The sequence below is a fragment of the Anopheles stephensi genome, chromosome 2 (assembly GCF_013141755.1).
Source record: "Anopheles stephensi strain Indian chromosome 2, UCI_ANSTEP_V1.0, whole genome shotgun sequence".
Lineage (NCBI taxonomy): Eukaryota > Metazoa > Arthropoda > Insecta > Diptera > Culicidae > Anopheles > Anopheles stephensi.
In genome coordinates this window covers 64,091,253-64,111,478 of record NC_050202.1, presented here as the reverse complement: position 1 = coordinate 64,111,478, position 20,226 = coordinate 64,091,253, and the positions used below count along the sequence as shown (strand labels likewise).

The following is a 20,226-nucleotide window of genomic DNA, read 5'->3' as shown; positions in this document are numbered from 1 at the left end:
ACTCTGCTATGGGTAAAATTGAGTCACAGAAAGCCAGCAATGGCAGGCCGATACCTCTCGAGGTTGTAGTGCCAAGGAAGAAGGAGGAAAGAAATCAAGGATGAATATTGGTCCAGCAATATTCAAATTAAATATAAGCTTGGGTTATATAACCTTACCATATTCAGTTTGTTCAGGTTGTTGCTTCTGGGTCGCTTAATAAAAGACATAATCTGGAATTATAAACAGTCTGCTGACGCAAACTTTTAAGCAGCAAGCGAAAAAGTTTGGTAAATTTAATTTGCAAAAAGAATATTCATTAAATGAATAAGACTATTACTGCAATATGGATATTAATATAATATATACGTAATATCTTACGTGCGGAAAACTTTTCTCTGGTAAATGAAAAATATTGTTTGATATTCCTGCAAGCAATTTAAAAATCGTCAGTATTTATTCTCGACTTCTCAAGCAATAATGTAGTACTCAATACTAAACTAATTGATTGGACTGGTGGTTTAGCATTAGGAAAAATTAGAGCTAAAATCACATACTTATTGTTTCGCAACGAGATCAAACGAAATCTCTCTTGTCCCTTGCAAGAGCCCCTCCCGAATTGTACCCCCCGTCTTTTCGGTCCACCGTACAAATATCGACGTCTCAAAAACGTTCGCAAACAATCAACAAACCATCACAAACAGTAAACGTGTGTGTCGGCAAAAAGCGGGGGGAAAACAAAAAACCACACCACACTCGCAAGTATGTCCCGTCCGTCCGTTTGAATTTTGTTCCAGCTCTGGTCCGTTACCCATCATCATTAAGCATGGCCGCCGTTAGGATCTTCTTCAGCGGAACAACACCACAGCTAACCAGTCCAGAATTATTCCTCAAGGGGCGGAGTACCAACCACCAGACTGCCGCGGGAACAACACACACACACACACACACACACACAGTCGGAGGGGTTGCAGTTCCGAATTTCCCTACGAGCAAATTGCCAATTGCAAATGGCCGGTAATGGCGGGCTGCAGTAACATGAGACGTTTTAATCAAACTTTAATGTAATACTATCCCTAGGCCATTTGGGTGGATGATGGGAGAAGCATATCCTGACGAATTCGAACTGAACCAGCGTCAATTCGGAGAGGGCTAATGGATGGTGATTTAAATAATAAACTAACTACCCTCCTGTCTGGTTGGCTTTTGTGATGGGTTTAATTAAATTTTCTACCACTACCACAGCCCCGTTTTTGGCAGATTTTCTCTGTCGATGCATTCGTTTGTTCCGCCTCTTGGTGGTTACATACCGTCCGGCACGATCGGATCCACTTGAAGAAAGTGGTTGTATCGTTTTGTTATGGGGATTGAATTTCTTGTTTTGCTGAGAAAGACCCTTTTTTATGATTGCTACCTGAACGTAACACTGTTGCCTGCCGGTTTGGTGACATCTCGAGGCAGCTCTCGGCGGTAATCCTTTCCGCATCTGTGTCTTCCGTGCCTTCCGGGCCAGAAATGTCCAAATATCACTGTTCCGAAAGATTGTGTTCCGGGTGATCGATACCCTGTCGACTGATCGTTCAATTTCCGTAACATCGGTAGTCGGTTCGGGCAGTTTACGTTGTGGCCTACACATCACTAGCAGCACCAGCAGCAGCAGCTCGTCCTTATTTCTCTCTCTCTCTCTCTCTCTCTCTCTCTCTCTCTCTCTCGGGATCATCCGCACTGCCCCTTATCGGTGCCGGTAATCATCGCCACAAGGATAGACAATATCCTGGCCAAAAGAGCACTTGAAAGTGTCGGCAACCGTACCATCGGCTCACCGATAACCATCCCGGGCGATTGTAGGCCACGAGAACTGCGGTAAAGTTCAGAGACTTGCGTGCTGATTGAGCCGTCGAGATACATTATTTGCTTCTTGCGAAGATTGGTCTCGATTTGTTTCACACAGCTATCTAACTGTTGGGCTACGGTGCGGCGTGCCAAACGTATGTTGCGTTTACTCAATGCGAACATTTTATGTATTGATTGCTAGAGAAAAGATTTCCCAAATCTAATTTTTAATGCATTGTAGGTTCCTAGTTGAAAATCCTAGGAAAATAAGATCGTCACCTTATAATGTGGTCGATATTGCACGACTTCTGATCCGGCATCTTGATTGCAGCCATATTTCCCCAAAAAAAGGCCGAACTATGCAGGTTTTAATTAGATTTGTGAAAGAAGTAAATATTTTGAAAGTTAGAAACTTTTGCAATCTATTTCCAATTCCCAAACACGTTGAAATTTAGCGAATTGCTTAAAAGAAAATTCATAAAAAACTACATCGAAAAAGGAAAAAAATGCACTCAATGAACCTTTGGTAGCAGAACAACATTCACGTATAGCCGATCGAAGCCGATCAATGGCATTTGTACACACCATCACACGAAAGGAAGTTAGCAAAGGAAAACCCAGCAGCTTGAAGCGCAGCTAATGCCCACCAGATCCGTACACATCCGCTTTGCCACTTCAGCGTATAAAGGACAAATCCGTCGGCTGAATGGAGCTTTTGCTCATCATACAACTTGCCACGCGGCCTGGTCCTGGTGTCATGCAGCCAGAAAAAGAAACGGAATGCGCCACAAAGTGAATAGGCCAAGCTACGGGAGAACCTTCGCCTATTGTTTGAGCTAAAGAAACACTTTAATCTGCACCATTCATCCTTCATTTACGGTGACAATCGGGCGAGCTCAAGACTGTCCTTCCCGAACCGTGTCTTACTCTGGCTGGCGCGATCAGTTTCCTGTTTGCTCCTTTGCCGACGGACGGTGGGTGCCATGCCGAACCAGTGCCGGCCTCGGTCGTTATAAGCAAGGCCACTGTTTACCCACCAAAGAGGGTACAATTCGCTAAAGCTAGCAAAAGTAAATCAAAACAATCGTAAACAAGCCTCGGCCGGCCGGAGTCGCCGATCAGTTTTCCCCGGCGTACCCCTTTTTTCCCAACGCACACCACGGAAGGACCTCGATCGATCCTTCTTGCGCCTTGTGATCGGTTAAGCTGTGGTCCCGTCTTTGATACCCCAAAGCCCGATCTTCCGAGCTTACGGTCCACGGGTTAGTTCGAGTGGCCGGGTGGCAATGTTTCGAATGATTACAAGGATCGCTTGCAAAACAAACCACACTAAGCACCACAAACAAACGGCCACAGGCACGGCCTCTACACAGGCGGAGATAATCCGCCCCGGTTGTGGGTCGCTCTGTCGGGCGGATGGTTTTGAGCAGCAGCAGCTCACGTGTCTGTGGCCTTATTTCATTAGCCTTTTCAAGTGTGCGCCTCGGTCGGGCATTATTCAAATTTCGGTCTCGTCCGTGAAGTACATCTTACATTGCTTACCGGGTCAACGAAGCTGACCATCTCCGGACACCGCCGCCAAAGGATGGAATCTTTCTCCCGAGAAGATAATCCTGCCCACACGAGAAAAGCCGGCTTTGAGCGTTGGAGAAAACATTTGCCAAAAGTCCTAAGTATGGCCAGTCGTCGTGTCTCGATGGCGTTCACATATCCTGTCCGTATTGAAACGTTGCTTCGGTTGCTCAGTTCGCTTTCAGCCTGCTCGTTGCTGTTCCAAACCTTAACGAATGCCCTCTTTTTTGCTGCGGTGAATTATGTAATAAGGATTAGAATTAGCTTCCCACTGCGCCGGAGCTGCTTCGGTTCGATTGATGAGTTAATGAGAACGATGGTTCGGTGGGTAAACAGCGGTGTAATGCTCTGATGGGTGTGTGGGAATTATGTAAATAGTCTATTACGAGGCAAGGCCGTCTGACTTTGGGCGTGGAAGGCCATGTCTGCCAGCTAAAGTATGGACATGAGATTTTGTACTAATTTAAAGCTTTTTACAACCTACATTTTTTGTGCCAATCGTGACCTAGACAAGCAATAATTCTTCTCTTCAGAATGTATTTTGTGCAGTAAGTGTAAACGAAAAAAATGGGGAATACAGGACTTATTATTCCGCTACGGGTAAATTAAGCCCAGGACTCAACACATCCCCAACCACCAATATCTAACTATTTCAAGTTCGTCATTGCTCTTCTGCTGGTTTTGGGTGGTGTAGATTCTTCAGCGGCCCTGCTAACAAACACTGATTTACTCAGGGGTGATGTACAGATAGGTGACCGCACCTTCGAAGTCGTCCAAAACTACCGGTCATACGACAGCCTGAGGAAACTTCTCCACTCTAAGTGCCTGTCGCGACAGACGAAGCTGGGAGACTGTACAGAACATTTATAGTCCCAGTACTCACATAAGCCTCTTGAGACATGGACTCTGTCCAAAACTGACGAAGCCCTCTTCGAAGTCGCGTTCGAGAGGAAAATGCTCAGAAGGAATTTTGACGCCCCGTGTATGTGTGGAAGGATAATGGAGGAGCCGCTACAATGACGAGCTTTACGAGCTGTACGATGGTCTCACCATCGTGCAGCGAACTAGACTCGCCAGGCTCCGGTGGGCTGGTCACGTCATGAGAATGACACCGGACGACCCAGTCCGTAAAGTCCTTTTAGGCCGTCCACACGGACAGAGAAGGCGTGGTAGGCCCAAATTGAGATGGAGTGATGGCGTTGATGCGTCCGCCAGAACGGCGCTAAACCGTGAGCAAAGCGCTACAACCGCTTTGCCTGATAAGTAAGTAAGTAAGTAGGTAAGAATCTTCACTAAAGATCCTTTCGACCGAACATTCAGAATCCAACATTTTCATTTAAACCAAATTTTTCAAGGATAATTGTCAAGGACAAGGATTTTCACAAGATCAGCGTATGAGCATATGAGTCTCCGTAAAACTTGTAAATCTGTGGTTCTTTCGCTAAATTGAGGACCTTACGTTTAGTTTAGTATATTTCCAAAACTAAACCAGGATCCTTATGGAAGTATCATATTGTCATGTTGGCAAGGTTATCGGTTCTTCTTCTTTCTTTGGCCTAACGAGGTCTAAGGTCTTGTCTGTCGCTTCTGGCTTACTAGACTTAATGATACCACTTAGTTGGATAGCTAGTCCTCATTAAGTGGGAACATCCCATTAAGTGGGATGGGATTTTAGCCCCGGTCCTGCTAAAATTCCAGTTATTTCGGTTATTAATAAGTTAATAGTTAAATAAATGCTACATAGAATATCCAAGCTCCAAATGCATCTGCGGCGCATCTAAACTCTCCTCCGTCAATTCATTTGCCAATACGGATTATCTAATAACGGTGTTCGCTTATTGTCCAATTGCAGGACATCATTATTAAAAATTAGTTGAATACCTTAAAAAAATCCCCGACATTGACCCATGATTATCTCTCGCGCTCTGTACGGCGCACATAACCTCAACAACAGTTCCGTCTTACCTTCGTCCCCTTACACAGTCACCACCATCATCGCCAGCTGCAATCTTTCCGCCCCGTTGGTAGTAATCCAACTCAAGTGTCCTCAAATAAAACAACTGAGGGGATAACGGTTCGGCTAGCTGGACGCAATTGCCATTTAATTACCGACCACAGAACATCATGAGAAACAAATTGATGGTAGAAAGGGGGAAAAAACGTACCAAGAACACCGAAAGATATATCATGCCCAGGACAAAAGATTTGGGTTTGCTAGCGTCCTTCATTTTCCGGCCGCACAGAGAAAAAAGGGAAGATGAAGAGGAGGGAGCAACAATTCGAAAACCAATGCGGAAACCCCTTAAGGGTACAACCGTTCGGCTACGGCACACGCCCGGCATTGGTAAAGTGGGAGGAGTTTACGGCAGCACCTCAGGCCGTGCAGCTTCCGATCCTAGCGATACGGGGCGCAAAGGGATGCGCAAATATTTGGACAGGGATTCAATTTCACCCAAACAATAGCCAGAGCTGGCACTCGCTTGGAAGGGGAGGGCTACACAAACGGTAGGTTCCACAGAACGGAGAATAAAATAAAAAGGATGTGATCACTTGCTACCGGTGTTCAGTGTGTGATCGGTGCGGAGAAGGACCGGACCACCGGAAAGTTTGCGTGTGCATTCCCAACAGAACAGAACAGAACACGGTGTAGTAATGGCGGCTTCCAGTTGCAAGAGTGTGGCTCCTTTGCGCCAAAGTGATTTCAGTATCGAACACATCCTGACGCGGGCCGGTGAACGGTACAGTAAAAGGCGCAAGCTAACCGCGTCACCAAACTGTCGGAACTGTTGTTCCAATAGCCCGGGAAGTGATCGTAGTGAGGATATAGACGGTAGTGATGAGGTTGCCCGCTTGCACGACGAAGCCGGTACGGAACCGGACGAGGAGCTAGATGAAGTAATCGATGTGGGACAATCGGTGCGGCCTTCGGATGCGGGATTTTTACCAGCGGTTCCCGGTTGCAACATGCCCACGTTCGATTGGCTCTACTACACACGGTACCATCCACCAAAGTTGCCACGTAAGTAATCCTGTGCTTGCACCACTTCCAAACGAGGTGGGATCAAACTCTGATCGTTTCATCGCTCGGTTCCACCAGGTCCCCAAAAATCGGGTCCCGTTAAACGCACTCCCGGCCGGTTACCACGGGTACCATTTACACCGGCCCAGCTAAGTGCACTGGAGGACGCTTATAAAGTGTCCACCTACCTGAGCTCCGAGGAAGCGAACCAGCTTGCCTACAGTCTAGAGCTGACCAACACGCGCGTGAAAATTTGGTTCCAAAATCGACGTGCCAGAGATCGGCGAGAAAAGCGGGAAGCGTCGCTTGCCACCGGCGGCAGCAGCTACACGAATCCTTCTGCCTCACTCAGTATGGCGCCGCTGCTGAGCGTTGCACACAGCAATTCTCGAGCTGGCAGCAGTCATCCGTCCTCGCCGTCCAGCGTAGAAGCGACCGGTAGTCGACAGAGCAGAAGTCCTACCACCGACCGTAGCTACTAGCCTGCCATCAGAACGTGTCCTGTGGGCTTAAAACAACAGTTAGGATGTTGGTTACTTTTTTGTGATATCATTCTCCATCGGCGATCTTCAACGATCGAATCGGACAAAGGACAATCTTGTACAGTGACTTTTCCGGCGCTCTCTGTAAATTCTTGCTGCCATGTTTTGTATATATGATGTATAATAGAGGTGTGTTAAGTGCGGTATGGATTTACAGTTCGCAAACACGGTGAGAGTATAGGCCTTACTGTAGGAATTTTAAATATAACGTTACAGTGCTTGATAGTGTAATAGTGCTTGAATAAAGAAGATTATTTACAAGCTTTTGAAATAGCAATATATATCTTAAACATTAGATATGTAAACTTTTTTGTGAACTGAGAATTAAAGTTTTTCAAAAACCTACAGAGCGGTTGGTGTGTCCTATTTCGGTTTCGTTGGCTTGAGTTTACTCATCACCAATCTGGATAGGATTCGATACCCGATCCAACCATTTGATAGACCGTCACTGCTAATGCTAAATGGACGTTTATAATCCCTACAACATAAGGAAAAATGTGAATTTTAGATCTAATATAATATCTTACTTACTTACTTATCAGGCGCTACAACCGCTTTGCGGTCTTGACCTGCTGCAACAATCCTCGATACCGCTCGCGGGTAGCGCCGTCGTCTGCCAATCCGTTATCCCGGCCGTTCTGGCGGACGCATCAACGCCATCACTGCACCTCCTCTCCGTGTAGACGGCCTATAAGGACTTTACGGGCTGGGTCGTCCGGTGTCATTCTCGTGACGTGACCAGCCCACCGGAGCCTGGCGAGTCTAATGCGCTGTACGATAGTGAGATCATCGGACAGCTCGTAGAGCTCGTCATTGTAGCGGCTCCTCCATTGTCCTTCCACACATACACGGGGCGTCAAAAATCCTTCTGGGCATCTTCCTCTCGAACACGGCTAAGAGGGCTTCGTCAGTTTTGGACAGAGTCCATTTCTCAGAGGTGTATGTGAGTACTGGGACTTTAAACGTTCTGTACAGTCTCTCAGCTTCGTCCGTCGCGACAGGCATTTAGAGTGGAGAAGTTTCCTCAGGCTGTAGTATGACCGGTTGGCAGCCAGCACCCGTGCGCGTCACTCAACATCAATGTTGTTGTCGGTGCTGATTTTGACCCCAGATAGATGAAGTTTTGGACGACTTCGAAGGTGTGGTCACCTATCTGTACATGTACCCCTGCGTAAATCAGAATTTGTTAGCAGAGGGCCGCTGGTGGTGCCACCATCGTTTTGGTTTTCGCCTCGTCCAATCTCCAACCCGAGGTTCTGTGCCGGACGCTCGATCCTTTGATAAGCTTCTGCTACATAGGAGAGCCTCAAACCAATGATGTCTATGTCATCAGCGTATGCCAGGATCTGGATTGACTTATAGAAGATGAACCCGAAGTTTCCACCTCCGAGTCGCGGATGGCTCTCTCTAGCGCCAGATTGAAAAGGGAAGACAGGCAAGCCCATCTCCCTGGCTGGTGGTAGCAAAGGGGCACTGAGAGTTTTCCATCCACCTTCACCTGGCATGTGATGTTGGCCATTGTCATTTTTACAAGCCTGGTAAGCTTGGCCGAGATTCCAAAAGAGCTCATAACGTCGTACAGTGTTACCCTGGGGCTATGCTGTCATATGCGGCTTTAAAATCAATGAAGAGATGCTAGGAATGCTTCTCCAAGATTTGTCGCATCGTGAAGATCTGGTCAGTGGTTGATTTCTCGTTTCGGAATCCTCTCTGATAGTTTCCGACTATCTCTTCGACGAATGGGACAAGTCGATCTTGTAAGATTAGGAAGAAGATCTTGCAGGCGGTATTCAACACCGTAATAATTTAATTGCTGTAATTGCTGCACTGTAATTGCCTGTAATTGCTGCACTCTAGCCTCTAATGTCTAATCTAATGGAATCGACTTACACAGCCACTTTTTGTTTCGAGTTGTCATCAAGCGTGTAAACGGCTCGGTATGTTTCGTTTTTTACATCTTTTTAATAGTATTACTTAATTCCTTTTTAGCGACATCATAATTACAATGTTTTTTTAACACGACCCACACTTCCCTAGAGCATCAATTGTACTGTTAAAAATAACAACAACTAACAAATGATATAATAAAGTTCCCAATTTGGCCACCGTACCGTCGTTCCTTATTTTCTTTTTCTCTGGCCAAATTGGAATAAAAAAAACCCAGAAAGGTAAAACGTTAAAATTCATTGCGCCTTCTTTAAGCAATGGCTCAATATTTGGGGATTGGAAAGAAGGGAGGAAAAACAACTGATAGGTTTTTGCGGTGGTACATACACATTGGGAAAGATTCTAGCCTGAGGTAACAAAAAAAAATGGAAAGACAAAAGGGAAAAGGAAAACTAAAATTATTCTATAATCGCACACTAGCAATACAAAACCTACGTTTGTCCGCTGGGCCTTTAGCCTTAGCGGATTGCCTTAAGTAATGTTACAATATTTACTCTACAATCTTTGCTATAAAATTATGCTCCATCCCATGCTTTACACACACACACACACACACACTGTGCAGACCAATGCGTTAGCAACGTATTTCATTTGCCAAATGATTTATACAATTCGCGTGTGTGTGTGTGTCAGATACAATAAGTGATACCGTTTGGTGTAGTTTGGACTGCGCGCTCTTGAAGTAAACTTTTTAAACCAAACGGCAGAAAGAATAAAATTTTCATATAAATCCATCAAACGCTATCGACGAAATGGTTAAATAGTAGAAAGCAAACCACAAAAGCCATTTCTGTAATCCAACCTTCACCGGCTCCTGTATCCAATTAGTCTTTTTTGCTATCTCCGGTGAATCATCGTCTTCAATACATCCCAGTTCCCTTTACCCTTGCTGACTCTTGCTTCGTTTATAATCGACACAGCGTGTAGAGAAAGCCGCGATCGCAGTACGAGCATTATATGCCGCCTTCTGTTCTGTTCCCGATCGTTTCAGGGTTTCACCTATCTTCGCGGCCCTCTAAAACATGTATGTTATTGGACATCTATTTCTATCTACCACATGCGCTGTGCACTGTTGTTGTTAGCTTAAGGTTTGTTTGTCGTACGAGTGTCCCTTCGTTTTACACTCTGCACACATTCTAGCGATCGCAAAAATGGGTTGTATTCATGTAACCGTTTAGGACCGTCTAAGCTGCTGCACCGCTTGCACACACATAATTTACGATAAACACCTCAATAAGCGTTGTAGCAAGCGGTATAGCTATAACTGTGATGCTTACTGGTGAGTTGTTACTTGTAAGATATTACCTCAAATGGTTTGCGCAAATTACTAGACCGAACTGTAGTTACCTGTGGCATTTCATACAAGCTCTCGACGAGCAAACAAACTAACCTTTGAGGCCTCTTTCACAGGTCTATAACTCTATGGATGAATACATTGTGCGTAGGCTTTGCCCTTTGAATTGTTTTCTCTCTCTCTCCCTCTCTCTTGTTAAGTTCAATAAGACTGCGCAATACTTGCTCTCCATAGTCCGCTGGCGCATATGATGAATCTAATAAATTAAGCCTTTAAGGGGTATAGGTTTCGGGTGAGGACGTGTGTGTGTGTGTGGGTGTACGTATTTTGCGTAGCAAAACCATACCATTAGGTTCGTTTGTGGTGCGTATACAGATCACTCCTAAAGCTGGAAGCTTCTTCCATCTACCTTCTCTCCTGCGTTCTGCATTTTGTTGAGGACGAATGGACGAAAGACAAAAACAAAACGATTCCGACGGTACAAGCTTACTGTTGCACAGTTGCGCTGAACAGATTATGTGTTGTTGTCCATTTGCTGCCCCACAGCTGCACACACGCTTAGGTTTGTTTGATTCGCTTTAATCCTTCACGCAGATAATTGATTCCCGACCTTTACCAACGCCAATCCACTTGACCGGCACGTCCAGATCGTTCTCGATTAACCGCACGTAGTCCTGCGCCTGTGGTGGCAGTTCGCCGAAATCGCGCACATTCTCCGTCGACTGTAGCCACCCGGGCATGGTAACGTAGTTAACCTCCACCTGGCTGAGGTCGGTAATCGAACCGGGGAAGTAATCGATTTTCTTCCCGTTCAGATTGTAGCTGACCGCCACTTTAATCTCCTTGAGCGTATCGAGAATGTCCAGCTTGGTGAGGCAGATTGCCGTGTAACCGTTCACCATGGAGGTGTACCGTAGCAGCGCCAGATCGAGCCAGCCACACCGGCGTATTCTCTGCGTGGTAACACCAACCTCACCGCCGCGCTTCTGCAGCAGCGATCCAATTTCCTACACCAAAGCACAAAAACAAACCAGCATCGTTAATTTGAATCCTTTCGAACGGATGGGGGAAAAACAAAGCAGTGCCCGCCCATTATTACATCGTGCAATTCCGTCGGGAAGGGTCCATCTCCTACGCGGGTAGTGTACGCTTTCACCACACCGATCACCTCACCGATCGCCTGCGGTGGTAAGCCCAGTCCGGTCAGCACACCGCCGATACTGCAGTTACTGCTCGTCACGTACGGATAGGTGCCTGGAATGAAAGCGGGACACCACCAAACGGAAGGCGAAATTAATAAGGAAGTTTGTTCTCGGAGAGAAGGATCGGGATGCTGCAATCCAGTGCCACCACCTACCAAAGTCAATGTCCAGCATGGCAGCGTTCGCTCCCTCGACCAGTACGCTTTTGCCCTCCTTGAGCGACGTGTGCAAGTACGACACCGAGTCGCGCACCAACGGTCTCAACCGTTCGGCATACTCGCGATATCTACGTAAGAAGCAAAGGTCCAACACAAGTCCGACTGATGCCATCGTCCTCCATCGCATCCCACAAACCCCCCCCCACCCCACGCACGGCGATGCGTTCTTGCAGGTTGACGGAGGAGGACAGGCGAGTGGCCAAACCTTTACTTACCGTGCGAGTTCCGCATTAACGTCCACCGAGAAATCCGGATAGAGCCGTTTGTACATTGCTACCAGGGCTTCAAACCTAACCGGGACGAGGTACGAGACAGATTTCCGGTCAGCCAAGGTGCGCGACCCCAAAACAATGGATGTGTGCGTGTGTGTGTTGTAGAGAAAATGGGAAAGTATAAAGCAAAAGGCGGATGTTAAACTGGATGCTCGACAGTCATTCTGAGCAACGGAAAGCCTTACTTTTCACCGAACATCTTAAAGTCGCCCAACAGATCCGACACGCGGATGCCGTTGCGGGTCGCCTTACTGGAATAGCACGGCCCGATACCTTTTTTGGTCGTCCCGAGCGATTTGCCACCCTTTTCCGCCTCTTGCAGACCATCCACCTGCTGGTGCAGGTCCAGCACCAGATGCGCCCGGTTGGAGATTATCAGCCGGTCTTCCCAATTCTTCAGCCCTTTTGCCTCGTTTTTGGCAAGCTCGTCGAACAGACCGGGCAAGTGAACGACAACACCATTGCCTGGAAAGAGAAACACGAACACAAGAACAGATGGAAGAAGTCGTTAGACGGTGGTGTTTGCATAAAATAGAAAGAAAATCTAACCAAACAATGTATGTTGTAGTGGAGGCGACAGTGGCGCCGACACGACAGGGGCCAGCGTTCAAGTCGCCATCTGATCTTGTTCTTTTATGTCTCCCTTCTAAACGATAATATAAAAATCTCACCAACTGAATTCACTTAAAGAAATAACAATAAAAAACTATCATTCCTATCGATAATAGGAACCCATCATTCCTGCAAACTGAAAGCCGGCATAACAAGCCACGGAATATAGGGGGAGGGGGGGGGGGGGTGGTGGGAGGTACATGCTGTGACACACGCGTGCCAAGTTTCGTGACCCAAACGATAAACCGAAACGAAGCCAAAGGACGTTTGAGGAGTATGCTTGTTTATAAAACTTATCGGACAACCTATCTCGACCGTTTTTCGGTCGGTCGGTCGGTCGGTCGCTCGGCCTGTGCGGATGTAGTTTGTTGATGAGCTTAAAACAAACTGCCTCCGGGTCGTTTGCAAGGTCGATTCGTGATATCCTCCTTAATCAACCATGAACGTGCCTAAGTTTATTATACATATTGAACGGTTTTTTTGCTTTGTTTTGTCAGTTGCTCTGCCGCGCTGGTGATTGCTGGCGAATGGTTTCGTTCTCTACGAACAGTACAAATGATTTGCTAATACAAATTATAACATTTCCATTTGCCATGGCATATAACTGGCAGCATGTTTAATAAAAAGAAGGAACACACTTCAATCAGCAGTTCAGTCAGCGGGCAAACGTTTTAAGGTAACAAAACAAAGCTAAACCACCAATTCCCAACTTATGGTAATCCGTACCGTTGCGCGTCAGGCAAAAGCATTTGATCGATAAACACATTTGCCTATAAGTTTTGATTTATTTTTTATTAAACTGCAAAAAGGGGCTTGATAACAAACCAAGCAGCTCCACCGGAAAGGCCCGAAGGAATCCTTTCTTATTGCGGGTAGAAGCGAGCCGCCGGGCACGCAGGCATAACAACCTTGAACGAAACTAACCCAAAACTAACTCAAGGTTTTGCGCGTGGTGTGCCTTTGGTTGCGGTAAATTGTGATTCAAAGGAACAACCGGCGCGACTCGACGACACAAAACTTTCCCGCTATAGTGTTATTGCTGTTCGTAAAGTAAATGGATGATTAATTGTTTAGCTTATTGAACAACCGCGAACAACCGCGAACCACGCCATTTCGCTGATGATATTTTTACATCCGAAATTAGCCAAAAACCCCCGTTTGTTGCTGCACAAACTAATTCGAAACTGCGATTAAATGGTTACCTAAACGCTGCCCCCACAAACTGTCGCTTTCTTTGCTTGTGGGGCAAAGTTTCGAGCAAAAGTTAGTCATGTGAAGGCGCAGCGTAAGTTCTTTCGTGCGTTTTGCAAGTCGGGTGGGTGCTGGAAATCGGGGTTGCACTTGCAATGCTTATACCCTTTACGCACGAAACGGTGTCCAATGAAAATAATGCAATGTTATTAGCAAACAGTGAGGAGTGGAACACATCATAATAATGTTTAATGATTACATTAAACTATCAGTATAATATCTTCTTCTTCTTCTTCTTCTTCCTTGGCACTACAACCTTGAGAGGTCTCGGCCTGCCATTTCTGGCTTTCTGTGATTTAAATTTACCCGAAGCAAAGTAGTCAGCCCTGCGTACGGGGAGGCGGTCTGGATGGGATTTGAACCCCGGTCCTGTCGTGTGAAGACCGGCGCCGCTGTCGCCTCGGCCACCGGACCGCCTCAGTATAATATCTATGTTGCACATATTTATCTCTTCTGTAACCGTGATTCATATTTTCAAGCTAAATACATCATCAACTTTGTCCCAGCTACGTGACGGAAAGCGTATTGTGAAGGGTGATGTATGTAGCTAAGCTCCATTACTAAGCTATTCAAATCATTAACCGCTCACTGGTGCGGTAGAAAAGAAGCGCGCAAAGCATTTCCCCTGACGTACACAAAGCGTGTGCCAATAATATTGAAAACTGTATATACAAACGGTCAGTCTCAACACAAAACCGCACGATCACGTAAATTGTCATGTGATGATGGGACGAGATGATGATGAGCAACACGATCTCGTACCACACTCACACGTACTGCACACATTACAACACGTCCGCGGACACTATGAGAGTAAGCGTTTAGCGCTCGATGCGAAACGGTTTCGGTGACAAACAACGGCGGTGGCCCACCACCAGCAACAACAGCGCACTCTCGATAACAACCACCGTGGTGTGGTTCCGATAATTGTTGGAATGGGTTAGAAGAAGAGGCAGGCAGCAGCAGCAGGTCAGTCCGACTCCGACCGAATGTATCTATTATTTTAATGGGGGGGGGGGGGGGGGCTGGTGACGCAGCCTCATCTGGGCCACCACCACAACAACCACCGTAGACAGTAGCCTAAACACAACCCTACGCCAGCCGCAAGCTTCTCAATGGCAGTGGGTTGAATTTTGCACTTGAATTTTGTTCATGTTCCAATGGAGGTTGGGGGGGAGGGGGGTGATGTCAGCGAGAGGGTAAAGAATACGGTCGCGACCGAGTCCACTGCCGATCGAGGTTACACCCTTCGCGCGTCCTGATGCTGCTGACCTTATGTCTAAATAAAAATCTTGTCTCGACAAGGATGGGCGTTGTTCAACTTGAATGATTCGGGTTTCGGTTGCCGTAGCACACCGCACCGGAATGGGAGGTGCGCTTCACATCAGCCGTTAAATTAACTTGCCTTAACCATTAGCTTTAAGCTAATGCCAATTTTACCATTTTTTATTATTAATTTTAAGCCAATTTTACCATTTTTGTGTCTGTGGTTAGGTGGAGTGAAATGTTAGGAAAAGGCTATTTAGAATGTAATTTACATTTTTCCGATCCGATCCGACGCACAATCACTGTTGCACACGAAGTTTACAAATGGAAGAGTAATGTAGCTGTAAGTGGAAAAGCACGCGCATTCTGGTCCTTGATAATCAGTTACTACGTCGGTGTAGCCACGGAATGATTGGAAAATATCCTTCGATAGAGGATCGATCGACGACGAGCCAACTTTTTTAAAAGATATATTCCACAAGCCACTCATTCTGTCTGCCTGTCATATGGACCGTTTCATCGTAGCCACAGGGGGTCCACACTACAACAGTTAGATGGACTCAACACTCAACACGATAAGCGATCGAGAGGCGGTCATTGGCGGTCTTGATACATGTTTAAATATACCAGTGGAGTTCGACGATTTCTTTGGCCATACCCGCGATAAATCAATTCCTAGAACTATATTATATTATCTGTACCCGAGTGAAGCTGAACCGTTGAGTGGATCACTAGCCCATTTTTGTAATGCACACGTTGCGCTACGACACGATTCCCGCCAGCGAGACTTACCGATAATTGAGGTACTTTTCTCATGGATAATTCCGCTGGGCAGCAGATGAAAATCGAAATCCTTTCCATCGACGACCACCGTGTGACCTGCATTGTTTCCACCCTGTAATAAAAGAAGAAGAAGACGATAAAGTTAGGCTTTTTTTATAATATTGCAAAAATGTACCCAATAAAATAATATTACATTAAATACAGTTGCGGAAGGATGGGGAACTCCAATTCGAATTCTAGTTGATCAAACGTCTGAATTACATTTTCATAGAGTAAGTATCTTCTTGATCTGTTGATCATTCTTTTAGTGTAAATATCGAGTGTATGATCTGGAGGAGATTATTTTTACTGAAAAATAAACATAAAACTAATGGCCCTCGTTTATGTAAATCGTTACGAACGATTATTATCGATCAACAACTCTAATGGCAGCATATTCGACGAGTTTGCCCGGTTCAAAACAACAAACGATCTTCATGCTCGCACGCATGCATAATTCAGCCGCTGAAAGAGGATCCTTTTCACCGCTCCTATCCACTGCCATAATTAAGGGGAAAACCGCAGAGAGAGAGAGAGAGAGAGAGAGAGAGAGAGAGAGAGATAAAAGGAGAGTGAACCGTGTTTTGGGGTTTTGGGAAAGATTTTTGCAGCAATATATTTTTGGCCAGCGGCCAAACACGACCACCGACCGTACCATACCACCTGAACCGGACGTCAGATGGGTTTGCTATCAGGGGGCATACGATCGTACGGCGCAGACGGGATGGACTGTGGTTACGCCATCCCGAATTTTCATTTCCCTGTGCACCCCACCACACCGTTTCTTATCTATCTTGATGCTGGGCGCGGGTGGATGAGTATGAACAAGACCGTTTCAGTTTGTGTTTTTTTTTGTTGCTCAAGTGCAACCACAAGATACGGGGCCGTGCGCCTGCGTAATACACCACCGCGCTACAACTGTTTCGGTGGAAAAGCCGTAGCGAAAAAAATAAATAGACCACCGGATTCACCTCGTCTGTTGAATGGTTTTTGTGTATACCGTGTCGACGTGATGGTCACCTTGGTCCCTTACCTTCCCGCGCTACCGGGGCTGTTCTTTTGGACGAAGCACGGCGGTACGTACCGTCCTCCAAAGGCAAAGACACGGATGAACCCATCATTGGCTATTCTTATCGAATGTGTTAACATGCGCAAATTTCTACCGACCACCATGGGTGGGTCAGGTGATGGGGGGGGTGCGCGCGAAAGATACGAGAAAGCAAGGCTGAAGTCTTTTCATCCTCGTGACCTCCTCGCACAAAAGACCTCACACGGGTTTTAGGGGCTGCACTTTATCCGTGGCCTAGTGTTTTGTGTTCGTAATTTTCGTATACCGAGGGACGAGGAGAGTTTGTGCAATAAATTATGCTTAAAGCTGTTGCTGAACGTTCATTCCACTCTGAGCAATCTGAAAATAAAGCGTAAACGTTGGCATGGTTTTGGGGGAATTTTTAAACATTTCTATTACATCATCTGCTGCGAAGGTCTACCAGATGGGGTGCACAGGGGGGTAGGGCGCTACATTGTTTGCTACACAGCTAACGAGAACGAGCAAATGGCCAGCACTGCAATGACAACGCACCAACCAATTGAATGAAACACAATATCGATAAAGCAAATTTAGCGGGTCGTAAAATGTGTGCAATGGTCCTCAGAAGACGCAATACGAAACCATCATGCGAAAGCGCGCAATACGAACACGTTGCTGATTTGGTCGAGCCCTCCGGCAATGCGTTTGCGTTTGTCCGATTCGACCGATAGTACGCCGGAACGATCTTAGAAACAAAACAAAGCGCATCTGCGTTACGCTTACATTTCGTGCTTGGAAGACAGTCGTTGGAAAGGGGCTTTATATTTCGGGTGCGATTACACGTACGCGCTTATCAGTAAGCTAACAGCCGCGAGAGGCTCTAGTCGCATTAACTCTTCCTACCATCTGCTCCTGCAGACAGTCGCGCATAGGTTAGTGACGCGTGCACGAACCATATGACGTAAAAGGGGCAAAAGACTGCGACATTGGCGCACCTATCTATCTATAAATTGAATGCAATTAATTAAAAAAAAAAACAAACCCAAAAAGGGAGATTACACTTTTGTATATGTGACCAGTCCTTCACACGATCAAAGCGTTTTCAAATAAAGTCCAAACGCATGAATAAGACGCCAAGGAAACCAGCAACTACACACCAACACTTCCTGTGATTCTCTTATGTAAAAGAGGAACAGTCCTCAAACCTCTTGCTAGGAGCTCTTGATACCTAGCTTTTTGTTATCTTACTGTGGGCAGTGTCCAAACAGCGAGCGAATGATAAGGATAGGAACTGTCTCTTCTTCCCCACGTTACGCGATACCAATGTGCGTCAATTATGGGAGTGAGGATGTGCAGGACGATACAAAAAAAAAACTGCAAGTAATTGAGTGCACCAGCGACCACACGAAACCGAACGGTTTGTCAATTAAAGCGCAATGAGAGATTGCCTGTCCTGCAGGCAGCAAAGCCGTAGCGATCGATTCCGCCAGGTTCTCTACCGTGAAGCATTCTTACGCGTTCAGTGCTTCGAATGTTTTGCAGCTCGTTCGAAAGGGCGAGACTGCTTAGGCACCATTTCACCTTCGTCATCATCATCATCATCACCGCGGTCACATGTTGATTTGCTTGCATGTACTTGTGAGTAGTACGGCTACAAATGAAATGTTAACAATTACACCCTTCATAAACCCTCCCCGCTCACGGACTCACCTGACAGCGACACACGATGTCAGCGTAAGCGGCCAACATATCAACCACCTTGCCTTTGCCTTCGTCGCCCCACTGGGCGCCCAGAACCACTACCACCTTCTGGGTGTACGGGTTCTGCCGGCGATTATGCATCTGTTCGTGCATGGTGCGTGCGGCAGCGGTGTGATTATTTTCTCCTGCGTGATGGTTGGCCGTACCGTTCACAGCCGTTTGATGATTCGCAGACATACTGGAGGTGGCGCGATGATAATGTGACTGTTGATTTCGTGATTTGCTCTTTCTGCGCTGCTGCTGCGCGGGTGCTCGTTATCTTGGTTGCCTTCCTAATGTAATTCACACTTAAAGGGAAAACCGCACTATCTTTTTCTGGCGCCAACTGGTTTGTTCCACCTCTAAGCAGAGCCGACAAAAAAACGCCGAAGCAATCCGTATCCTTGACGGTGGTGCGAAAAGACTGACTGTCGATTATCGAACACTATCGACTCTCAAAGCGCAAGGGAGATTACACAATCCTCTTCCGGCGAAACAGCACTAAACACTAGAACTAGATTTCCCGCTGTTGTTGTTGCTGGTGTGGCACACAACGTTAAGCCGTAACAGATTGCTTCCAACGATACTGGAGCTCTAAAGCCGGAACACTAATGGGACTGCACGGTGTGGGTAGAAGGAAACGAAAACCACGAGGTGCGCTGCTGAAGGACAGGATGAGCGAGAACGCTCTTGTTGTTGAGTCGCGGGTGACACGGATTACTGCGCGAACACTACGCGTACACCGTCCGTCGTGTTTAGAACGGACGCGGAAACGTCTGGTTCCCAATTGCGACCAGAATCGACGGAGAGATTTTGTCGACAACGCCGAAGGAAATGCACCCGAACCTCGTGCGGTTTTCTCACAGAAAAATAATAAAAACAATTTGACAGCTCCCAAAGATTGCGCTTGAACAACTGCTTGGTTGAAGCAAGGTATGTAGATATAGAAGGTAGAGTTGTTTAGAGCAATTTGACATTTCTCGACCTGACATAACAATTCCGGGGTGATCGAGGGGAAGGGTATTGAGAAGAGTGAGAGCAGCATCGGAGGAGGCGCCGGTGGTGGTATCGCTTGCGATTTTTTGACGAAAAATGCAACCAAATATCGTGAATCTTCTGTGGGACAACTCTTAATATGCAAAGATGACCCATAAATTAGCGAAATTGCTCAAGGGACTGAGAATCGAGGCTGTTTGTTCATGTTGGTAGCCCCATACCATATGTTTTTGTAAACAAACTCTGACATAACTCGACTAAAATGTCGCCCTGTCAAATCGATAAAAATTCACCTTCTAAATACATACACCTTGGGTTGAAGCATGCTGCGACTGACAGCACCGCGAATTGACAGCCTGCATTTTGACAGTGCATGCTGTCGCCGATTTCATTATACCAATTCAAAACTGCAATAAGCCGTTGTCTGTTCAAAACAATCTCGAGAAGTTGTTGCCCCATTGGCTTGATTTTACCTGTATTTGGACAGTAAGACAAGACTTGGTGTCGAGTCCTAGAGATGCTCAGATCGTGGCGGTTCATTGCGTATTTAACTGTTAAGCTGACATAATTTTACAGTTGAGGTGGAAACATACTGGCCATAGTATCGGTGGTTCTGACGGTTCAATCAACT

General features: G+C 46.4%; 2 protein-coding genes across 2 annotated transcripts; one reads left to right on the top strand and one right to left on the bottom strand.

Annotated features, from left to right (window-relative positions):
* The first annotated feature begins 5,112 nt into the window (after positions 1-5,112).
* On the top strand, positions 5,113-7,290 carry LOC118506783 (homeobox protein Hox-D1). The gene is made up of 2 exons (XM_036044396.1): positions 5,113-6,403; positions 6,482-7,290. Exons 1-2 carry the CDS (start codon positions 6,037-6,039, stop codon positions 6,883-6,885), a joined length of 771 nt encoding a protein of 256 aa, XP_035900289.1. The 5' UTR covers positions 5,113-6,036; the 3' UTR covers positions 6,886-7,290.
* Positions 7,291-8,887: 1,597 nt separating this feature from the next.
* LOC118506780 (adenylosuccinate synthetase) lies at positions 8,888-19,516 on the bottom strand. Its single transcript, XM_036044392.1, has 7 exons — positions 18,570-19,516; positions 15,800-15,902; positions 12,064-12,343; positions 11,822-11,896; positions 11,544-11,674; positions 11,286-11,440; positions 8,888-11,193 (listed from the first exon to the last, which is right to left on the bottom strand). Exons 1-7 carry the CDS (start codon positions 18,795-18,797, stop codon positions 10,765-10,767), a joined length of 1,401 nt encoding a protein of 466 aa, XP_035900285.1. The 5' UTR covers positions 18,798-19,516; the 3' UTR covers positions 8,888-10,764.
* Positions 19,517-20,226: the final 710 nt, after the last annotated feature.

Excerpts from the sequence above, each read along its gene's own strand:
- LOC118506780 (XM_036044392.1), bottom strand. The coding sequence starts at position 18,797 with ATGTCTGCGAATCATCAAACGGCTGTGAACGGTACGGCCAACCATCAC. Across the intron at positions 11,897-12,063 it reads TTTAAGATGTTCGGTGAAAA|GTTTGAAGCCCTGGTAGCAA; the intron begins GTAAGGCTTTCC and ends CGTCCCGGTTAG. Across the intron at positions 11,194-11,285 it reads TCCCGACGGAATTGCACGAT|GAAATTGGATCGCTGCTGCA; the intron begins GTAATAATGGGC and ends GCTTTGGTGTAG.
- LOC118506783 (XM_036044396.1), top strand. The coding sequence starts at position 6,037 with ATGGCGGCTTCCAGTTGCAAGAGTGTGGCTCCTTTGCGCCAAAGTGAT. Across the intron at positions 6,404-6,481 it reads CCATCCACCAAAGTTGCCAC|GTCCCCAAAAATCGGGTCCC; the intron begins GTAAGTAATCCT and ends CGGTTCCACCAG.